This window comes from Theropithecus gelada, chromosome 18 (assembly GCF_003255815.1).
Source record: "Theropithecus gelada isolate Dixy chromosome 18, Tgel_1.0, whole genome shotgun sequence".
Taxonomy (NCBI): domain Eukaryota; kingdom Metazoa; phylum Chordata; class Mammalia; order Primates; family Cercopithecidae; genus Theropithecus; species Theropithecus gelada.
Window position 1 is genome coordinate 43747494 of NC_037686.1, and position 23089 is coordinate 43770582.

Sequence of the window (23089 nt, forward strand, 5' to 3'; positions counted from 1 at the left end):
AAAAAAAAAAAAAAAAAAAGTGAGCAGTCAGGCATGGTGGCTCACACCTGTAATCCCAGCACTTTGGGAGGCCAAGGTGGGCAGATCACAATGTCAGGAGATCAGGACCATCCTGGCTAACAAGGTGAAACCCCGTCTGTACTAAAAATCCAAAAAAATTAGCCAGGCATGGTGGTGGGCGCCTGTAGTCCCAGCTACTCAGAAGGCTGAGGCAGGAGAATGGCATGAACCTGAGAGGCAGAGCTTGCAGCGAGCCAAGATGGTGCCACCACACTCCAACCTGGGCAATAGAGTGAGACTCTGTCTCAAAAAAAAAAAAAAGAATGTGAGCATCCCTAAAGTAGAGGTTCTCAAAGTCAAGTGAATAGGTCAATCATTGGGGTTAACAGGTTGAGTTTTTGATCCAAGGTCACACAGGAAACGGAGTCAGGGCTGCCTTTGCTTGACTCCAGTTTCCATAGTCAGACTGTGCCATCCTGGTGCTTGCCTCCCTGCTGCTCCCTCATGTTTCCTGTGCTCCGATGGCCTGCATCCAGGTCTTTGATTTTTTTTGCTTCATTGTGTGACTGTACAGATGTGTGCTTCAATAGAGCAGTGCCTCATGAAAGGCTGTGTTTTGTCTTTTTAAAATTTTCCTTTCAGGGAACGCTGTGAGGAGCTCCGTGTTGAATTGTTTTGTATCCATCAGAAGAAGGTGTGTGAGGAGCGGAAAGCACAGATTGCATTTAATGAGGAGCTGAGAAGGCAAAAGCTGGTGGAAGAGCAGATGTTCTCCAAGCTCTGGGAGGAAGACCGATTAGCCAAGGAAAAGCGAGAAGCCCAAGAGGCGAGGAGACAGAAAGAGCTGATGGAGAACACACGCCTGGGGCTGAATGCCCAGATCACCAGCATCAAGGCACAAAGGCAGGCAGCACAGCTGCTGAAGGAAGAGGAGGCGCGCCTCGTGGTGGGCCTTTAAAATGCTTGTTAGAGGGTGATCAACGCCATGGGTATAGCACAGTTTGCAGGCCTGTTACTGTACAGTTTGTCTGATGGCCTGAGCTAGTTCACAGGCACATTTCTAATTTTGGACTCTCAGTGCCGTTTAATAATGTATCCAAATGTATGGTACAGAGTACATAGAAGAGTCACATGTGGAAGGCCAGCACACCCACAGGCAGTGAATGGTGGTAGACGATGGGTACTGGGATTAAAAGTGGTTTCTCTTTATACTTTCCTGTTTTCAACTCTACAACGATTTATTACATTATAATCACACATATCCCGGCAATTTTCACAGTTTTATTGCTGATTCAACTATGAAAAGGCAAGTTTTCTTTCTTATAGCCTCTCTAAATCCAGGTGTGCGTGTATTTCCAGAAATCCTTTATTCCTGTCTCCTAAATCAAATGCACTAACTTGTCTTCGTCCAACTGTACTGATGCATTATCTTTATTATGATTCTACTTTAGGAAAGTAACAACGCACAGATTAAACATGAGAATGAACAGGATAAGCTAAAGAAACAGAAGGCAAAGCAGGAAACTAGGACCATTTTGCAAAAAGCCCTACAGGACAGGATAGAACATATTCAGCAGGACTACAGAGAAGAACAGGACTTGAACATGAAGCTCGTGCAAAGGGCCCTTCAAGACTTACAGGAAGAGGCAGATAAAAAGAAACAAAAAAGAGTAAGACTTTTTTTTTCATGCCTGCTACCTGCTGGAAGGGATTTGTGAGTTCTCAGTCTTTTGGAAGACGGCTACAAATATATAACAGTGCTACTCTGAGTGTGGTCCACGAGCCAACAGCATCAGCACCATCTGGGAAAATGTTAGAAACAGAAATTCACAGGCTCCAGAATCAGGATCTCCCAATCGAAATCATGACAGGGACAGGAAATCTGTGTTTCAGCACACTCCCCCAGGTGATTCTGATGCTAACTAATGTTTGAGAACTCCTGGAATTTGAGGAAGACATCACTGAGAAAGTGACATTTGAGTTGAACCTTAAAGGATGTGTGAAGTTTGGTCAGGCAAAAAGAGTAGGGAAAGGCATTCAGTATTGATTTAGCTACCTGTACCTTTGGAATTTGGATTGAACTTTTAAGAGTGTTTTGTTTCTCCCACAGGTGCTTTTTCTTGTTTTTACCTGGTTCTTAGTGTGCATGTGCTTTGTTTTTTAATTAAACTTCTCTCTCTCTCTTTTTTTTTTTTTTGAGACAGTATCTCACTCTGTAACCCAGGCTGGAGTGCAGTGGCATAATCATGGTTCACTGTAGCCTCGCCCTCCTGGGCTCAAGCAATCCTTCCACCTCAGCCTCCCGAGTAGCTGGGACTACAGACACCCACCACCTAGCCTGGCTAATTTATGTATTTTTTGTAGAGACAGCGTTTTGCCAAGTTGCCCAGCCTGGTCTGGAGTGGGCTCAAGTGAACCTCCCACCTTGGCCTCCTAAAGTGCTGGGATTACAGGTGTGAACCACTGTGCCTGGATAAACTTCATTTTGATATGATTGTAGATTCATATGCAGTTTTAAGAAATAATACAGAGAGATTCCTTGTACCCAATACTCTGGTTCCCTCAATGGTAATATCTTGCAAAACTATAGTACCATGCCAGTCAGGATGTTGACATTGATATAATCAAGATACTGAACATCTCATCACCACCAGGATTTCTCATATTGACCTTTTATAGTCACACCTACTTCCCTTTTGCCCCACCCCCTTCTTAACCCTGTTCTTCATTTTTATAATTTTATTATTTTGGGAATGTTATATTAGTAGAATCATATAGTATGTAATCTTTTCAGATAGTCTTTTTCACTTAGCAAAACCCTCAGGAGATTTGTCCAACTTTTTGGATCTATCAGTAGTTCTTTATTTTTATTTTTATTAAAAAAAATTTTTTTTTTTTGAGACAGTCTTGCCCTGTCACTCAGGCTGGAGTGCAGTGGTGTGATCTCAGCTCCCTGCAGCCTCAGCTTCCCTGGCTCAATTGATAACTTCAACCTCAACCTCCTGAGTCGTTGGGACTACAGGCGCAAGTCACCATGCCCAGCTAGTTTTCTTATTTTTTGTAGAGATGGGGTCTCACTATGCTGCCCAGGCTGGTCTTGAACTCCTGGGCTCAAGTGATCCTCCTGCCTTGGCCTCCCAAAGTGTTGGGATTACAGGCATGCGCCGCTGCGCCCAGCCTTCTTTTTATTCTTTTTTTTTTTTTTTTGAGATAGAGTTTCGCTCTTGTCACCCAGGCTGGAGTGCCATGGCGTGATCTCAGCTCACTGCAACCTCCGCCTCATGGGTTCAAGCGCTTTTCCTGTCTCAGCCTCCTGAGTAGCTGGGATTACAGGCATGTGCCACTGCGTCTGGCTAATTTTTGTGTTTTTTAGTAGAGACAAGGTTTCGCCATGTTGGCCAGCCTGGTCTCAAACTCCTGACCTCAGATGATCCAGCCGCCTCGGCCTCCCAGTTTATTCTTGAGTAGTATTTATGGTATAGATTTATTGCAGTTTGTTTAGCCATTCACCTGTTGAAGGACATTTGAGTTGTTTCCAGGTTATGGCTATTATGAGTAAAGCTGCTATAATCATTTGAGTACAGGTTTTTCTGTCAACACATTCTCAATTTTTTTTTTTTCTTTGACGGAGTCTCGCTCTGTCACCCAGGCTGGAGTGTGGTGGCGTGGTCTCGGCTCACTGTAACCTCCACCTCCCGGGTTCAAGTGATTCTCCTGCCACAGCCTCCTGCGTATCTAGGATTACAGGTGTGGATACCATGCCCGACTAATTTTTTTTTTGTATTTTTAGTAGAGATGGGATATCACCATGTTGGCCAGGCTGGTCTCAAACTCCTGACCTCAAGTGACGCGCCCACCTCAGCCTCCCAAAATGCTTGGATTACAGGCATGAGCCACCACACCCGGCACAAATCATCATTTCTATGAGATAAATGCCTAGAAGAGCAATTGCTATATCATATAGTAATTGCATGTTTAGTTTTTTAAAGAAACTGCTAAACTGTTTTTCAGAGTAGCCGTACCATCTTACGTTCCCAGCAGCAATACGTGAGCAATCTGGTTTCTCCACATCCTCACCAGCATTTGGTGCTATCACTATTGTTCACTTTAACCATTCTGATAGATGTGTAGTAACATCTCATTGTGGTTTAATTTACATTTCCCTAATGGTTAATGATTTTGAACAACTTTTTATGAGCCTGTTTTCCATCTGTATGTCGTCTTCAATGAAATGTCTCTTCATGTCTTTTGCCCATTTTCTGTTTTGTTTTCTTTTTGTTTAGCCAGTATCTCACTCTGTCATTTAGGCTGGAGTACAGTGGCATGATCATAGCTCACTGCAGCCTCCAACTCCTGGTTTTTGCACATTATCTAATTGACTTGTTTATTTGATTTGTTTTTTCCTGTTGAGTTTTTTGTTCACATTTAAATCATTTTATTTATTTTTTTAATAGCTTCAAGAGATAATTCACGTAACATTCAGTTCCCCAATTTAAATGATACAATTCAGTGGATTTTATTGTTTTCGCAGATAAGTGCCCCTATCATCACATTCTATTTTAGAACATTTTCACTATCCTGCTATCCCTTCTTCCTCACCTCCCACCTCCAGTCCTAAGCAGCCACTTATCTACTTTGTGTCTCTATAGATTTTCCCATTCTGGACTTTGACATGAATGGAATCACATGTTATGTGACCTGTTGACTGTCTTCTTTCACTTAGCATAATGTTTTCAAGGTTTATCCAGCATGTATTGCTATTTTATTTGTTTATGTGGCTGAATGATATTCCATTGTATGGATTTGCCACATTTTGTTTATGTATTATATCAGCTGATGGACATTTGGGTTATTTCCACTTTTTGGCTATTATGAATAATGCTACTATGAACATTCATGTACAAATTTTTGTGTGGACGTATGTTTTTATTTTTCTTTGGGACATATAACTAGAAGTAGTATTACTGGGCCATATGGTAACTCTGTTGAAGTTCTGAGGAATTGCCAAAGTATTTCCCATAGTGGCTGAACCATTTTACATTCCCACCAACAGTGTATGAGGGTTTTGATTTATCCACATGCTCACCAACACTTGTTATTGTCTGTCTTTTTTATTTTACCCATCCTAATGCATCTGAAGTAGTATCTCATTATGGTTTTTATTTGTATTTCCCTAGTGACTAATGATATTGAGCCTCTTTTCCTGTGCTTATGGTCATTTGTAGATCTTCCTTGGAGAAATCTATTTGAAGGCTATTCTCTATTCTTAGAGAAGTCTATTCAAGTCCTTTGCCCATATTTTAGTTGGGTTATTGGTCCTTTTATTATTAAGTTGTAAGAGTTCTTTTCTTCCCCTCCCCCCCCCTTTTTTTTTTTTTTAAGTCTCCCTCTTGTTTCCCAGGCTGGAGTATAATGGTGCAATCTCGTCTCACTGCAAACGCCACCTCCCAGGTTCAAGCAATTCTTCTGCCTCAGCCTCCTGAGTCACTGGGATTACAGGCGCCTGCCACCACGCCTGGCTGATTTTTTTATATTTTTAGTAGAGACGGGGTTTCACCATGTTGGCCAGGCTGGTCTTGAACTCCTGACCTTAGGTGATCTGCCCACCTCAGCCTCCCAAAGTGTTGGGATTACAGGCATGAGCCACCACGCCTGGCCAAGAGTTCTTTATATTTTCTAGATTCAAGTCTCTTACCAGATAAATGACTTGCAGTTATTTCCTTTCATTCTGTAGGTTGTCTTTTTACTTTTTTGATGGTGTCCTTTGAATCACAAAAGTTTTAAATTTTGACAAAGTTCAATTTAGCTAGATTTTCTTTTGTTGCTTATGCTTTGGGGGTCCTATCTAAAAAACAGTTACCTACTCTAGGATCACAAAGATGTACTCCTTTGTTTTCTTGTTAGAGTTTTATAATTTTAGCTTTAACATTTAAGCTTTTGATCCATTTTAAGTTTTGTATATGGCATGAGATAAGGATCCTAATTCATTATTCTGCATGTGGATATCCAGTTATTCCAGCATCATTTGTTGAAATAATTTCTAATTGTTCCCCTATTGAATTGTCTTATCACCCTTGTCAAAAATCAATTACAGTAAAGTGAAGGTTTATTTCTGGACACTCAGTTCTATTCCATCACTCTATATATCTATCCTTAGTCCAGTATAACAAATCTACTTGTCTTGATTACTGTCGCTTTGTAGTAAGTTTGAAATCAGAAAATGTAAATGCTGGCCAGGCACAGTGGCTCACGCCTGTAATCCCAACATTTTGGGAGGCTGAGGCGGGAGGATCGGCTCAGGTCAGGAGTTTGAGACCAGCCTGACCAACATGGTGAAACCCTGTCTCTACCAAAAATGCAAAACTTAGCTGGGCATGGTGGCGCATACCTGTAATCCCAGCTACTTCAGAGGCTGAGGCAGGAGAATCGCTTGAACCGGGAGGTGGAGGTTGCAGTGAGCTGAGATCGCATCATTGCAGTCCAGCCCAGGCAACAAGAGTGAAACTCCACCATTGCATTCCAGCCTGGACAACCAGAGTGAAACTTCATCTCAAAAAAAAAAAAAAAAAAAGAGAGAGAGAGAAAATGTAAATCCTCAAACTTTGTTCTTTTTCAAATTGTTTTGGCTATTCTGGCTCCCTTGAATATCCACGTATCTAGAAGTTACATGGATCAGCTTGTCAATTTCTACAAAGAAGCCAGTTGAGATTTTGATAAAAATTGTGTTGAATCTGTAGGTCAATTTGGGAAGTGCTGCCATTTTCACAGTATTTTTTTCTGATTCATGAACTTAGGCTGTCTTTCCATTTATTTAGGTCTTCTTTAATTTCTTTCAGTAATGTTTCCTAGTTTTCAGAGTATACATTTTAACACTTTGTTAAATTTATTCCTAAGGATAACATTTCTATTTGGAAATAAAATTTTTAATTTCATTTTAGATTGATGCTGTCAAATAGAAATACAAGGACTTTTGTATATTGGTCTTGTATCCTGCAACATTGCTAAACTCATTTTGTAGTTTTAATAGTTTTTTTTTTTTTTAAATAGAGTCTTGTTGTGTCACCCAGGCTAGAGTGCAGTGGCATATTCTTGGCTCACTGCAACCTCTGCCTTCAGGGTTCAAGCGATCTTCCTGCCTCAGCGTCCTAAGTAGCTGGGACTATAGGCTTGTGCCACCACACCCAGCTAATTTTTTTGTATTTTTAGTAGAGACGGGGTTTCACCATGTTGACCAGGCTGGTCTCCAACTCCTGACCTCAAGTGATCCACCCACCTCAGCCTCCGAAAGTGCTGGGATTACAGGCATGAGCCACTGTGCCTGGCCAAATTTCAGTAGTTTTTTAGTGGATTATTAGTTCACTCTTCTTTTTGGTGCTCAGATTGCCTGATTCTAGATCGTGGGAGTCCCTTTAAGTGGGCTGTCTTGTTCTTTTGATGCTGTCCTCCAATAGACTTTGATAGTTTTCTTGATTCTGACACAATAAGATGTCCTAGGCTCATCCTGTTCAGTTTCTGCTCCAGTCTTATAATTGATTATTTTCCCAAGGATTGTTGGTTATTTTTAGTGGGAAATGGTATTAGTCTTTTTTCACACTGCTGTAAAGAACTACCTGACATTGGGTAACTTATTAAAAAAAGAAGGTGTAATTGACTCACAGTTCCACATGGCTGGGGAAGACTCAGAAAACTTAAAATCACAGTGGAAGGGGAAGCAAGGCACGTCTTATGTGGTGGCAGGAGGGAAGGAATGAAGAAAGCCACACTTTTAAACCATCAGATCTCATGGGAATTCACTATCACGAGAACAGCATGGGGGAAACTACCCCCGTGACCCAGTCACCTCCCACCAGGTCCCTCTCCTCACACATGGGGATTACAATTCAAGATGTGATTTGGGTGGGGACACAGAGCCAAACCATATCAGGTATTTAATAATATCTAGAACCTTGGTGTTGGATAAACTCATTGCTGTCAGATGATTACTGCAACATGGCAGTAGCCAACTAAAAATGCTTGCACTAAATAGATAGCAGGTCTGAACTTTAGCTGCACATTACTATCACCTGGGGGAACTTAAAAGGTATCCATTAAATAGGAATTTCTGGGGGTGGGACTCAGCCCTCAGTACATTTTTTTTTTTTTTTTTTTTTGATATGGAGTCTTGCTCTGTTGCCCAAGCTGGAGGGCAGTGGTGCGATCTTGCTCACTGCAAGCTCCGCCTCCTGGGTTCATGCCATTCTCCTGCCTCAGCCTCCCAAGTAGCTGGGACTACAGGTGCCTGCCACCACACCAGGCTAATTTTTTGTATGTTTAGTAGAGACAGGGTTTCACCACATTAGCCAGGATGGTCTCAATCTCCTGACCTCATGATCTGCCCGCCTTGGCCTCCCAAAGTGCTGGGATTACAGGTGTGAGCCACCACCCCCGGCCAGCCCTCAATACTTTTTAAAGCTCCTCAGGTGGTTCCAAAGTGTAGCTAAGATTTATAATTGCTGTAATAAAGTACAAAATGACTACCAGCCAGAGAGACAGTGCTATAATAGTAGAAATGACTTATTTTGTTGATCCGATTAAGATTTCATATACCTAAATTAAAGTAAATGAGAATAAAGCTGTATCATTGAAAACTATTTGGCAACTACTTTGAAAAACACGTTGTTAACTTATTCAAACAAGTATTATCAAACATTTCAAACAAATACGAAGAATTGCACAATGAGTCCCCATGTGTCCATCACCTCACTTTAACAACCGTCAACTAATGGCCATTCTTGTCTCTTCTATATCCCTACCCATTTCCCCCCTACTCTTGAGTATTTTGGAATAAACTTCAGACATACATCTGTAAATGTTTCAGTACATAGTTCTAAAAGATTGGGATTGGAGCTTTTAAAGATTGTTTTTAAATGTATCCTTACTATCACTATCACACCAAAAAATTTTAACAATATGAATTTTTATGTTACATAGGAAGATATGATAAGAGAACAGAAGATATACCATAAATATTTGGCACAGAGACGTGAGGAAGAAAAAGCTCAGGAGAAAGAATTTGACAGAATATTAGAGGAAGACAAGGAAAAGAAGTTGGCTGAGAAGGACAAGGAGCTGAGACTTGAAAAGGAGGCAAGGAGACAGCTTGTGGATGAGGTCATGTGTACAAGAAAACTTCAAGTTCAAGAAAAGTGTAAGGAACTGAATTACAGTTTTGTTATAGCTTGCTCTTAATTCAATTTAGGTAACAACCAAAATACTAACAACCATAATACTTATTATGTAAAACACCATGAGGGATGCAAAAAGGATGAAGGCAGGAGGCCTGTTTTTGCAAATCTTATCTAGTTGGATATATATGAAGAGTTTTATATACCAGCAGATTCCAGTCACAGGGGAGAAGTTCTCAAGGTTAAAGGAACAGTACATCATTTGAATACTGTGTGCCTTGGTGATTAGAATGAAGAGTGAGAAGGTGGGGCACAGACATACAGCTCCCTCTTATCCTTTGTATCTGTCCCGCTTTTCTTTTGAAAGTTTTCTCCATACTGTTGCGGGAAGTCAGGGACCCCAAACGGAGGGACCAGCTGAAGCTGCAGCAGAAGAACATAAATTGTGACGATTTCATGGACTTTTATCAGTTCCCAAAATTAATACTTTTATAATTTCTTATGCCTATCTTTACTGCAATCTCTGAACATAAATTGTGAAGATTTCATGGACATTTATTAGTTCCCAAAATTAATACTTTTATAATTTCTTACACCTGTCTTACTTTAATCTCTTAATCCTGTCATCTTCGTAAACTGAGGATGTATGTCACCTCAGGACCCTGTGATGATTGTGTTAACTGTACAAATTGTAAAACATGTGTATTTGAACAATACAAAATCAGTGCACCCTGAAAAAGAACAGAATAACAGCGATTTTCAGGGAATAAGGAAAGATAACCATAAGGTATGACTGCCTGCAGGGTTGGGCAGAATAGAGCCATATTTTTCTTTTTGCAGAAAGCGAGTAGGATAAATATCACTGAATTCTTTTCCCAGCAAGGAATAGCCCTGGGGAAGGAATGCATTCCTGGGGGTAGGTCTATAGACGGCAGCTCTGGGAATGCCTGTCTTATGTGGTTGAGATAAGGACTGAAATACACCCTGGTCTCCTGTAGTACCCTCAGGCTTACTAGGATTGGGAAATTCCAGCCTGGTGAATTCTAGTCAGTCCGGTTCTCTGCTCTCCAACCCTGTTTCCTGTTAAGATGTTTATCAAGACAATGTGTGCACAGCGGGACACAGACGCTCATCAGTAATTCTAATTTTGCCTTCGCCTTGTGATCTTTATGGCCCTTTGAAGCGTGTGATCCTTGTGACCTACTCCCTGTTTATACACCCCCTACCCTTTCAAAATCCCTAATAAAAACTTGCTGGTTTTGCAGCTCGAGGTCGCCATCATGGTCCTACCAATATGTGATAACACCTCCGTAGGCCCAGCTGTAAAATTTCTCTCTTTGTACTCTTTCTCTATTTCTCAGACTGGCTGACACTTAGGGAAAATAGAAAGGACCTATGTTGAAATATTGAGGGCTGGTTCCCCCAATGCTATACCTTTGTTTATGTAGTTGTCTCTGCCTATGATGCTCTTGATCATGAGAAATCTAGTCATCCTTCAGTGCCAGCTCAATTGACTCATGCCTTGAGCAGCCCTCTGTGTTCCCCCATTTAAAATAAATCCTCTTTCCAGGGCACTGTGGCTTGCTCACATCTCAGATGACCAACTGGCCAGCAGGGTCTTTATTTGGAGACTATTCTCAAAGTTTGGAGAATCTTTCCCCTTTTTAATACTTACATTCAATCCACGTCAGTTACTAGGTGTTTCTTTCATAAAGGGAGTTTAAGCTATTCTTGTAAGGGTAAGCTTTGTTTCAAGGTTTCTGAAAGTTATATCTGTGCTGAATGACCTTTGTCTCTTGGAAATCCCTGGACTAGGTTGCATCATACTGCTAAGTGATACATAGTGTCAGCCCTGTGAGATGCTTAAGTTAACTTTATGGCTACCTATAATCTTATAGCCACATTATGTCTCTATTATTTTACTACACTATGCCACTGTATTCCCTCAGCTTCAAGCAGTGCTTGGTCACAGAAGGGTGTTTGTTGAGAGGGTGAATTTCCACCTCCATATTTCTGCCATTTCCATGTCCAGCCCAATGGACCAGAGAGGCAATAAACACATGGACACATTTATTATTAGGGTACCACTGGATTTCACACTAGTGGTCTTCGCAAGAGGAAGCTTATCCTGGTCCCATTCATTAATTCTTCACTCCAGGAGTTATAATAGCAGTAGAAAATTGTTAAGCAGATGGAACTTTTAGAAACCGAGTAGAAAGTTTATACGCTGAAAAGATTTTTATATTCATCAGTGATGTTAGAAATAGACAATCGGTGCCAGGAAGAAAAGTCAGCACAGAGACAAATGATCTCTCAGCAAGGCCATCTTTACTTTCTGCAGAAAGGGTGCTCATTTGAAGATGGAACACTAGCAAGAGCACACCTAGACCAGGGAGGGGAAGGAGTTCTTATTCCTGACTCACATGGCCCCTGCTGCCCTGTCGTTCCGCTATTGGCTAGGGTTAGACCACACAGGCTAACCTAATTCTGATTGGCTAATTTAAGAGAGTGACAGGCTGAGTGGTCTGGCGGGAAAAATGGTTATGGAACGAGTCAGGGTGGAGAATGAGGGCGGAGCAGATAATCGGAATGAGTCAGGGTGGAGCAGGTAATCAGAATAAGTTAGGGTGGAGCAGGTAATCTGAATGAATCAGGGTGGGGCAGATGATCAAAATGAGTCAGGGTGGAGCAGGTAATCTGAATGAATCAGGGTGGGGCAGGTGATCAGAATGAGTCAGGGTGGAGCAGGTAATCTGAATGAATCAGGGTGGGGCAGGTGATCAGAATGAGTCAGGGTGGGGCAGGTGATCAGAATGAGTCAGGGTGGAGCAGGTGATCAGAATGAGTCAGGGTGGAGCAGGTAATCTGAATGAGTCAGGGTGGAACAGGTGATCAAAAAAGGTTGCTTTATGAGGAAGTTAAGTTTAAAAGTACAAGGCAAAGAATTGAACATACTGACATTGATTCTTTGAAGAAAAATTTAGAACTCATATCTAACAAGCGATAAATGTTATGTAAAATATTGGAAAAACATGGAAAATTTATTGAGACCATTTATAAACAAGGAAACAAAATCAACCATAGTTCTACCACCCGGGAATAGCTACTATTCACAGCTTTCTATATTTTCTTCTAGTATTTTTACTACATATATAATTTTCCTTCACAGATTAGAATCATGTAGTATATACTGTTTTATGGTCTATAATTTTCACTTATTGAAAATATTTTAAGTCATTTTTTGTCAATTATAAGATTTGTAATGACTGCCTAGAAATCTGTTATAAAAATGGACCGTAACTTATTTTACCTAAACACAACTAATGACCCTTTATATTGTTTCTAATCTTTTTACTGCTATTTTAGAATTCCAGGTTACTGTCTCCATACATAGTTATTTTTGGATTGTATCTGGTTGTTTAAGATAAATTTCTGAAATAGACTGTGGTACCAAAGATATATACATCTCAGATGTATATTAGCCAGTTGTATTTATTATTTTGTAAACTCTGTTTCCTTTGTCTTTTTTTTTCTGTTTGGATGCTTAAATATATTTATTAACTTATAAGAGCTTTATTTATTTATTTTTTGAGACGGAGTCTCACTGTGTTGCCCAGGCTGGAATGCAGTGGCACGATCTAGGCTCACTGCAACTTCCACCTCCTAAGTTCAAGTGATTCTTGTGCCTCAGCCTCCTGAGCAGCTGGGATTACAGGCACGTGCCACCATGCCCAGCTAATTTTTGTACTTTTAGTACTTTTAGAGGGGGTTTTGCCATGTTGGCCAGGCTGGTCTCAAACTCCTGACCTCAGGTGACCCACCTGCCTCAGCCTCCCAAAATGCTGGGATTATAGGCATGAGGCATTGCGCCCAGCCAAGAGCTTTATATATTTAAATAATATTTATTTTATAATAAATATATATATATTAAATAATAAATTATAATAAACTCTTATTAGTATGAATGGCAATGAACTGTTTGTCTTCAAGGAGAGAAAAGTAGGAAGTGTTTTAACATTGGTAATTTATATGAAAAAGGGTAATTATAGATTTTCAATGAAATATGATTAAGAGGAAATCTGTAGATTGTAGCATATATGAGTCTAAACCCAATTTATTTCTCAATTGAGATGAGTACTTCTACTTAATCAATCTAAGATCCAGCCATGATTCTCAGTTCTACCTTTCTGAAGACAATATGACTCTGGTGCCCAGAAACATGTTGGCAAGTCTTGTCTGAAAGTCATTTGACATATAATTACTTTTGCTTTTCTTAGTGCAAAGAGAAGCTAAAGAACAGGAAGAACGTGCTATGGAACAGAAACACATAAATGAAAGTCTTAAAGAACTTAACTGTGAAGAGAAGGAGAATTTTGCAAGGTATGATTTTGTTTTCTATATCATCATTTGCTACCTAAAAAACAGATTTTTGGCCAGGCATGGTGGCTCACACCTGTAATCCCAGTACTTTGGGAGACTGAGGAAGGAGGATTGCTTGAAGCCAGGAGTTTGAGATTAGACTGGGCAGTGTAGCAAGATCTCATCTCTACAAAAAAATAAAAATAAAAATTAGCCAGATATGGTGACATAGACCTGTATTCCTAGCTACATGGGAGCCGAAGTGGGAAGATCACTTGAGTACAGGAGTTAAACACAGCAGCTATGATTGTGCCACTACACTCCAACCTGGGCAACAGGCAAGATCTGTCTCAAAAAAACAAAAACTAAAACAGATTTTCAACATAGAAGACCATGTGCCATAATTCATGCATTATTGACATTATTTTGCATTAGTGTTACACTTGTCCTTCTAGAAGCTCAAAGCAGTTTACAAAATTTCATGTAAAAGTAGGCACCAACTGTCTTCGTAAAATTAAATTCCATTGCCATTATGTATATTATGATTATACACATAAGTTGTTAGGCTGGATGAATATCTTTAAAAATAAAATAAATTTGAAACACTTAAAAAATAGGCACCAACCTTAAATCCTAATAAAATAGGAAGATTTTTTTTGCTCCATGAAGTAAATCCTGAAAAGCAGGCTGGCCTAATCAGCTAGATTAGCAGAATGGCTTATAGGGACAGGATTCCATACAAATGTCCCCAGGAGGATGTGTTTAGCCTTACTGCATTAGAAAACTCTGGATGCTTTGGGAAATACCACTGCCCTCCTCTGACAAGGGCTGGGATTAGTTTCCTTCTGATCATCACAACCAGGCTCAAGTGGGGGAAACAGGCGGCTACCTCCCTGCAGCTTTTCTTATACCATCGCACTCTCTTCCCACTGGTGGCCATGATACCTAAATCAGGCATTCAGTGTAGTGGAGGAAGAGGACCTGGTTTCTCTGATTACTGGTCACCCTCCCTGTTCCTGGGGCCTGTCCCTTGACTTACTCACACTTGGTGCATAGAAATAAGCTTTTCTCTTTCTAGAAAAAGTATGGTTAATGTGCCTGATCCTATTCTCACTTTGGGGTCACAAACAACAATATCTGTCCTACTGTTCTGAGTTCCTGCTACTGCCTCTGCTGTGGAAATCTTTTCTTCTCATATATATGTGTGTGTATATATATGTGTGTGTGTGTGTGTGTGTGTGTGTATATATATATATATATATTTTTTTTTTTTTTGAGATGGAGTCTTGCTGTGTCACCTAGGCTGGAGTGCAGTGGTGCAACCTCGGCTTACTGCAATCTCTGCCTCCCAGGTTCAAGCAATTCTCTGCCTCAGCCTCCCGAGTACCTGGCATTATAGGCACGTGCCACCACGCCTGGCTAATTTTTATTATTTTTAGTAGAGACAGGGTTTCACCACCTTGACCAGGCTGGTCTTGAACTCCTGACCTCGTGATCCCCTCGCCTCGGCCTCCCAAAGTGCTGGGATTACAGGCGTGAGCCACCACGCCTGGCCTCCTTCTCATTTTTAAAAAGTCTCCTGTTGGAGATTTGGGAGGACTCAATAAATATCACATCTCTTCCCTGCTAAACTTCTGAATCAGCGGAGAGATAAGGAAAAAATTATGGCAGAGGTATTACAGTTACCTATTGCTACATAACAAAACACCCTGAAATGTGTGGTTTGAAGCAATTTATGATTATCTCTTATGATTCTGTGGGTCAACAAGGCTTGTCTAGGTAGTTCTTGCTTGGAACATCTCATATCGTTGAAGTCAGATCCACGTGACTGAGGCTATATTCATCTGAAGGCTCAACCTAGGATACCTACTCATATAGGGAGCAGTGTATGCTGACTGGAGTCAGGGATCTCAGTTATCAACTAGGAGTTTTAGTTGTCACCTGGAACCCTTATGTGTGGGCTCTCCATGTGATTTGGACTTCTCACAATGTGGTGGCTTGTTCTGAGAGGGAGAGTTCCAATAACAAGTATACCAACAGCTAGGAAGAAGAAGCTAAGAGCTACAGTTAAGAGCTACAGCTGGGACTGGCATAGCATTACTTCTGCCATATTCCATTGGTCATAAAAGTAGTTACAGGGCCCATCCTGATTCAAGGAGATGGAGAAAGAAGCTCCACCTCTTGAAATGGTAGTAGAGGTTCACATTGCTGAAGAGCATAACTAGGCTGGTGGCATGGGGGTGAAAGAATTTACCAAGACAGTTGTAGGTACAGGCAGATTTATTAGAGAAAGTAGGAAAATTCAGTGCAAGAAAGCAATGGCAGCCAGCAAGAGAGGAGCTGACTATCAGGAAACAAAGGCTTGCTGGAGATTTTATAGGATGGTTCTTGGGCTACTTGATAACACCAAGGTAGCAGGGAGCTAACTTGCATTCTTCTGTCAGCTGAGGTGTTTGATGATAAATCGAAGCATTTGATGATAAGCAGGAAGTTTGTGAGTTTTGTATGTTATCTGCACAGGAGGGCTATATGTCCTGAGCCATGAACAAAGGCAGACCTATAGCTTATCTGCTTTATCTCTTTGCTTTCTCCTGGTTCCACCAGCCTGATTCCTTTTCCCTAATTAGGAGTACACATATGGGGAGGAAGATAGTACTGTGGCCATCTTTGGAAAATAGAATCTACCATAGAGGGGTATCCAAATTATCTTTATTTCTGATAAAATCCCATTATCTTTGTTTCTGATAAAAGTTGATGGAGTGTTTTCTGACCCCAACAACAGATTCTCTGATTCTTCAGACACCAACTGGATGTCCAAGAATTCAATTCAGTTCTGATAGTAACTACCCCCGGTTAGTACAGACCCCACAGGGTAAGGGCTTAGTCCCACAAACTGCTAACACTTCAGACGCCAGATGCTAGTCCCAGACCACCTTCTGATCAACCAGCTATAAATTGGAGTTCACGACCTCCGCCTCAGGTTCAACAGTTTGCTAGAATTGCTCACAGAAATCAAGAACACATTTGACTTATGTCTACCAGTTTATCACAATGGACACAACTCAGGAACAGCCAAGTGGAAGAGAAGCATGGGGGCTTCCGTGCTCTCTGCGGGTGCACCATCCTTTCAGCACCTCTCTGTGTCACCATCACAGATGCCCTCAGAACATCCTTGTTCAAGAGGTTTTAGAGCTTCATCTCCAGCCCCCACCTTCCCCTCCTGAGAGGTCAGTGGGTGGGGCTGAAAGTCCTAACCCCCTCATCACTTGGTCTTTCTAGTGACCAACCCCATCCTGAGGCGACCCAGGGGCCCTACCCTAAGTCAGCTTATTAGCATAAAATCAGGTGTTCCTATGAATGACAAAAGATACTTTTACCACTCAGGAAATTACAAGAGTTGTAGGAGCTCTGTGCCAAGAAGTAGGAACAAAGATCAAATATAATTCTTATTATACCACAGCTGATATTAAAAATGTGGCTTATATTTCTAGCCATTGAAACTACAAAGAGGCCAGGCATGGTGGCTCACACCTGTAATCCCACCACTTTGGGAGGCCAAGATGGGCGGATCTTGATCCCAGGAGTTTAAGACCACCCTGTGCAACATGGTGTAACTCTGTCTCTAAAAAAATACAGCAACAACAAAAAAATTAGCTGGGTGTGGTTGTGTGCACCTGTAGTCCCAGATACCTGGGATGCTGTGGTGGGAGGATCACCTGAACCTGGGAGGTTGAGGTTGCAGTGAGCCATGATTGTGTGATTGTTCCAGTAGTGTACTCCAGCCTGGGTGACAGAGTGAGAACCGGTCTAAAAAAAAAAAAAAAAGGAAAGAAACTACAAAGAAAAAAATATGGCTTATAAATTGTAAAATTATATAACCATTATGGAAAACAGTATGGAGGTTCCTCCAAAAAACTAATATTAAAACTACTACATAATCCAGCAATCCCACTTCTGGGTATATGTCCAAAAATAAAAAGCAGGGTCTCGAAGAGATACTTACACAGAAATATTCATAGCACTATTCATAGTATTCAAGAGGTAGAAGCAACCCAAGGGTCTATTAATGAAATGAATAAACAAAACATGGTATATATTTATGACGGAATATTATTCAGCCTTAAAAAGCCAGGAAATCCTGTCACATGCCATAGTATGGATGAACCTTGAGGACATTATGCTAAGTGAAATAAGCCAGTCACAAAAAGACAAATACTGTATGATTCTATTTTTATGAGACATATAAAGTAGTCAGATTTATAGAAACATAAAGTAGAATGGTGGTTACCAGGGGTTGTGGGGAGGAAAGAGGGGAGGGGAGTTTCAGATTTGCAAGATGAAAAAGTTCTGGAGATCTCTTTTACAACAATATGAAGAGACTTAACTGCTGAACTGTACACTTTTGTTTTGTTTTGTTTTGTTTTTTGTTTGTTTATTTTTGAGATGGAGTTTCACTCTTGTCACCCAGGCTGGAGTGCAATGGCGCAATCTCGGCTCACTGCAACCTCCACCTCCTGGGTTCAAGCGATTCTCCTGCCTCAGCCTCCTGAGTCCCTGGGATTACAGGCATGTACCACCATGCCTGGCTAATTTTTGTATTTTTAGTAGAGACAGAGTTTCTCCAGGTTGGTCAGGCTGGTCTTGAACTCCTGAATCAGGTGATCCGCCCACCTCAGCCTCCCAAAGTGCTGGGATTACAGGTGTGAGCCACCGTGCCTGTCATAATGTGTTTTTTATTACAATAAAAATTACACTATAAATAAAAAAACTGTCATATATTTAAAATATGGCTTATAGATGCAAGAAATTGTCTAGTTAATACTGAACAGAATGATAAGATGAGGCTAACTTACCCAGTCCCCAGCAGCATGAGACCACTGCAGGCCTCCTGTGCAGGGATGTGGCCCTTTGATTTAGAGCAGAGCAGAAAACAGATGGAGCAGCCTCTAAGATGAAAGGGGAAAAGCTGGCTGGGTGCAGTGGCTCACGCTTGTAATCCCAGCACTTTGGGAGGCCAAGGTGGGCAGATCACTTGAGGTCAGGAGTTTGAGACCAGCCTGGCCAAAATGATGAAACCTCGTCTCTACTAAAAATACAAAAATTAGCCAGGCATGGTGGTGGGTGCCTGTAATCCCAGCTGCTCGGGAGGCTGAGGCAGAGAATTGCTTTAACTGGGATGTGAAGGTGGCAGTGAGCTGAGATTGCGCAACTGCACTTCAGCCTGGGCGACAGAGTGAGACTCCGTCTCAAAAAAAAAAAAAAAAAAAAAAAAGAAAGAAAGAAAGAAAGAAAGAAAAAAAGAAAGGGGAAAAGTTGAATTGAGCAGTTTGCTTATCCTTTCCAATTTTACCCATAGAGAAGAGTGAGGGAAGGGATGGAGGCAAACCAAGAACTATTCCCACATAGCAGTGAACATTGCGAGCCGGGAAGAAGCATTTCCTCTCTAAAATCAATATTTGTTCTAGGATTATATTAATGATTATTGTGTAAGAAACCCATTATTGAGTTTTTCATCTATTTCTTCTCCACTCACCCTGATTTTAATAGGAATTTTAATTTGACTTTACAAATTATATTTTAATTGTAATGCTCTAAATAAATCTAAATGCTTAGTTTTATAATTTTATGCTTTGACATTTCTAATACTTTAGACGCCAATGTTTAGCCCAGGAGTACAGGAAGCAACTTCAGATGCAAATCGCCTACCAGCAGCAGTCCCAAGAAGCAGAGAAGGAAGAGAAACGCCGAGAGTTTGAAGCAGGGATAGCAGCAAACAAGATGTGTTTGGACAAGATCCAGGAGGTCCTGTCCACCCATCAAGTGCTGCCTCAAAACATTCATCCCATGCGCAAGGCATGCCTCAGTAAGCTTCCACCATAGTTCCGTGAGCATCTATGTATCTTTTCTTGGTCTTTTAATATTTTTAACTACAGTATGCTTCTTTTGACTCCTGGATAAACTCTTCTTTTTTTCCCTGAGTTTGTGTAATTAATTGAACGTAATTTTCTTCCTTTGAATAAACCTGCACCGTTTTCGGAGTTCACAGACTTACAAATCCAAATGCTCTACTTCATCGCATGTTGTTATTTTCCTGCCCGCTTTGCCTCCTTTTTAAACTCACTTATGACTAGTTCCGTTTGCTGACAACTGTCTACCCTTATGCCCATTTCTTCTTCCTTCCTTTCTCTTCTCTCTCATATACATAATTCAGTGTTAAGAGAGCATTTTTGCAGGCAGAACTGGGATTAACAGCCACTTTCATTAACCCACCTATTTAGTCATTAAACATATATTTTCAGAGTGCCTCCCATGTGCCAGGCACTATTCTAGATCCTGAGACTTCAGCAAAAACAAAATATACCCCTTGCTCTTGTTGAGCTTACATACTCAACAGGCAACAAGTGTTAAGTGCCGTAAAGTAGAAATGGCAGGTGTGCTGTTTCATTTTATATGTGATGATCAGAAAAGGCCTCTTTGAGCAGCTGATATTTGAAAAGAGGTCTGAATGAACTAGCCATGGATTATCTGCAGGGTAATCATCTAAGGCAGAGGAAAAAGCCAGTGCAAGGTCCCTTGGGAAGAAGCCTGCTGAGTGCATTTGTGGCATAATATTTGTGCTGGAGTAGAGTCAGTAAACATAGATTAATCAGAAAGGTTGGGGCCAGATGATGTAAGGCCTTGGAACCATGGTAAAGGCTGACTTTTGCTTCACTAAAGGGAGTTGTTACAGGGTTTTCAAGAGAGGAGCAACACAATATGATATAAGAGGGTTGCTGGCTGCTATGGCTAGAATAGACATCAGGGAGACAGAAACAAGCATGTTAAGTGATTGCAGCCAGACATGGTGGCTCACACCTGTAATCCCAACAGTCTGGAAGGCCAAGGCGGGTGGATCACTTGAGGTCAGGAGATCGAGACCAGCCTGACAAACATGATGAAACCCTGCCTCTACTAAAAATACAAAAATTACCCAGGTGTGGTGGTGTGCGCCTATAATCCCAGCTACTTGGGAGTCTGAGGCAAGAGAATCACTTGAGCCCGGGAGACAGAGGTTGCAGTGAGCCAAGATTGCGCCACTGCACTCCAGCATGGGTGACAGAGTGAGACTCTGTCTCAAAAAAGAAAAAAATAATGTTAAGTGATTACAATAATCCAGGTAAGAGGTGGTGGTAGTGTGGTAGCCAGCCTCCAAGATGACTCCCCATGATCTTCTCCTGTATTTATGTCCAACCTCCCTGAATCACAGCTGATCTGCAGGACCAATAGAACAGAGTATAACTTCCAAGACGAGGTCATAAAAGACACTGCAGCTCAGTCAGCCACTTATGCTGGTAAGGATAGGATGCTCAAGAAGCCCTTCAAAGAGGCCCATGTGGGGAGGCATTGAAGCCTTCCACCGAAAGGCAGGACAACATGCCAGCCATGTGCATGAGCAACCTTGGAAGATCCTCCAGCCCCTGCACCAGTTAGGCATTCAGATGACTACCGCCCTGACTGATTACTTAACTGCAATTTCATTAGAGATCTAAGCCAGACTGCTCAGTCAAGGTGTTCCTGATTCCCAACCCACAGAAACTGAGAAATAACAGATGTTTGTTGTAGTTTAAGCCACTAAGTTTTGTGGTATATCATTAGGTAGCAATAGAAAATGAATACGGGTTGTATCTTGGGCACTGTGAGAGAGGTCAGATTCTATTTTAAAGGTAGAGCCAACAAGATGTGCTGATGGATGTGTATGTTGAGTGTAGGGCTTGAAAGAAAGTCATAAAATAGAACTCCAAACTTTTGGTCTAAGCAACAAACCAGTAAACTGCCTCTGTGGTGGGAAACACTTGACCTATCTCTCAAGTTGTGAACCTGGAGATGTTAGCTAAATGAAGTCAAAGAAATTAAGAAGTTACTGGGTGATTCTCATCAATAGTCAATTTGGCATTCTACCTCTGCACTGCACTGTGTTTTTCATATATCAAAATATGTTTTCTGTTACACCAGTTTTTGTGAAAAACAAATCTGGAAAGGTCTGAAATTTACATCCTTTTCCTAGAGTCATTAGACACAATGAAATATTTTAAAACTCTAGGAAACCCTAAAGTAATGAAACCTAGTTACCTTTGTTTAATCCTCTGTTACTCATACTTACTTGATCTCAAAACCCTTTTTAAAAAAATCAAACCGATTAACACCTTTTGGTAAATGCTCATCTTCTGCATATTCACATGATTCATTACATCATTTCCATGGGATATTCAGAGAAGCTTTCTGCAGGATATTACTTTCTAAATAAAACAGTGCTTTATTTCTAGTAGCTTGGCCAATGTTTTATGTAAAAATTCTAGAGAAATTTATTCTTTTAGACAGTATTTTAAAAGCTATATTGAGGTATAATTTCCATACCATAAAGTCTACCCATTGTGAGTGATTTATAAAGTGATTCTTGGTAAATTTAGAGCTTTGCAATCATCACCACAATTTAGTTTTAGAATGCTTCCATCACCCCCAAAAAGTTTTCTTGTGCATGTTTACACAAAACCCTACTTCTTTACCCTGTGCCAAGCAAACACTGACCAACTTGTGTCTCCACAGTTGTCTTTTCTTCAAATTTCATATTAATAGAATCACTCAATATGTACTCTTTCATGTTAGCCTTTCACTTAACATGTTTTTGAGGTTCATCATGATACAGGATGCATCTGTAGTTTATTCCTTTTGATTTCTGTGGTATTCTATTGTATGGATATACCACATTTTACACATCCATTCACTAGTTCAGGGACATTTGCATTATTTCTAAGTTTTGGCTGCTATGAACATTTACATACCAGTCTTTGTGTGAACATACACTTTCATTTCTCTTGGTTGGATATGTGGAAATGGAATTGCTAGGTCTTATGGTGTTTTTTCACTTAAGTTGCCAGGCTGTTTCTTTTCTTTTCTTTTTTTTTTTTTTGAGATGGAATCTCGCTCTGTTGCCCAGGTTGGAGTGCAGTGGCACAACCTGGGCTCACTGCAAGCTCCACCTCCTGGGTTCATGACATTCTCCTGCCTCAGTCTCCCAAGTAGTAGGGACTACAGGTGCCTGCCACCACACCCGGCTAATTTTTTGTATTTTTAGTAGAGATGGGGTTTCACTGTGTTAGCCAGGATGGTCTCGATCTACTGACCTCGTGATCCACCTGCCTTGGCCTCCCATAGTGCTGGGATTACAGGCGTGAGCCACCACACCCGGCCCAGGCTGTTTCAAGTGACTGCATCATATTACGTTCCCACTGCAATGTATGAAGGTTCCATTTTTGCCACATCCTTGTCAGCACTTGTAATGGCAATTCTAGTGACTGTGGAAGGTATCTCATTGTGGTTTTAATTTGCACTTTCCTAATGACTAGTGATGTTGAGCATTTTTTCATGAGCTTCTTAGCCCATCATATGTCTTATTCTGTGAAGTATTTATTCAGATCTTTTCCTCAATTTTCTAATTGGGTTGTCTTCTTATTACTGAGTTGGAGGAGTTCTTTATATAGTTTGGAAACAAGTCTCAGCTACTTGGGAGGCTAAGATGGGAGGATCAC

General features: G+C 41.0%; 1 protein-coding gene across 1 annotated transcript in view; it reads left to right on the top strand.

Annotated features, from left to right (window-relative positions):
* The window catches only part of CFAP53 (cilia and flagella associated protein 53), a 34386-nt gene extending 14802 nt beyond the window's left edge, over positions 1-19584 (top strand). Inside the window, exons 4-8 of the mRNA XM_025364940.1 lie at positions 643-946; positions 1452-1670; positions 8971-9187; positions 13442-13544; positions 19175-19584. Of these exons, the coding sequence (XP_025220725.1) occupies positions 643-946; positions 1452-1670; positions 8971-9187; positions 13442-13544; positions 19175-19403 (1072 nt within the window). The 3' untranslated portion in view covers positions 19404-19584. The remainder of the gene's footprint in view (positions 1-642; positions 947-1451; positions 1671-8970; positions 9188-13441; positions 13545-19174) is intronic.
* Positions 19585-23089: the final 3505 nt, after the last annotated feature.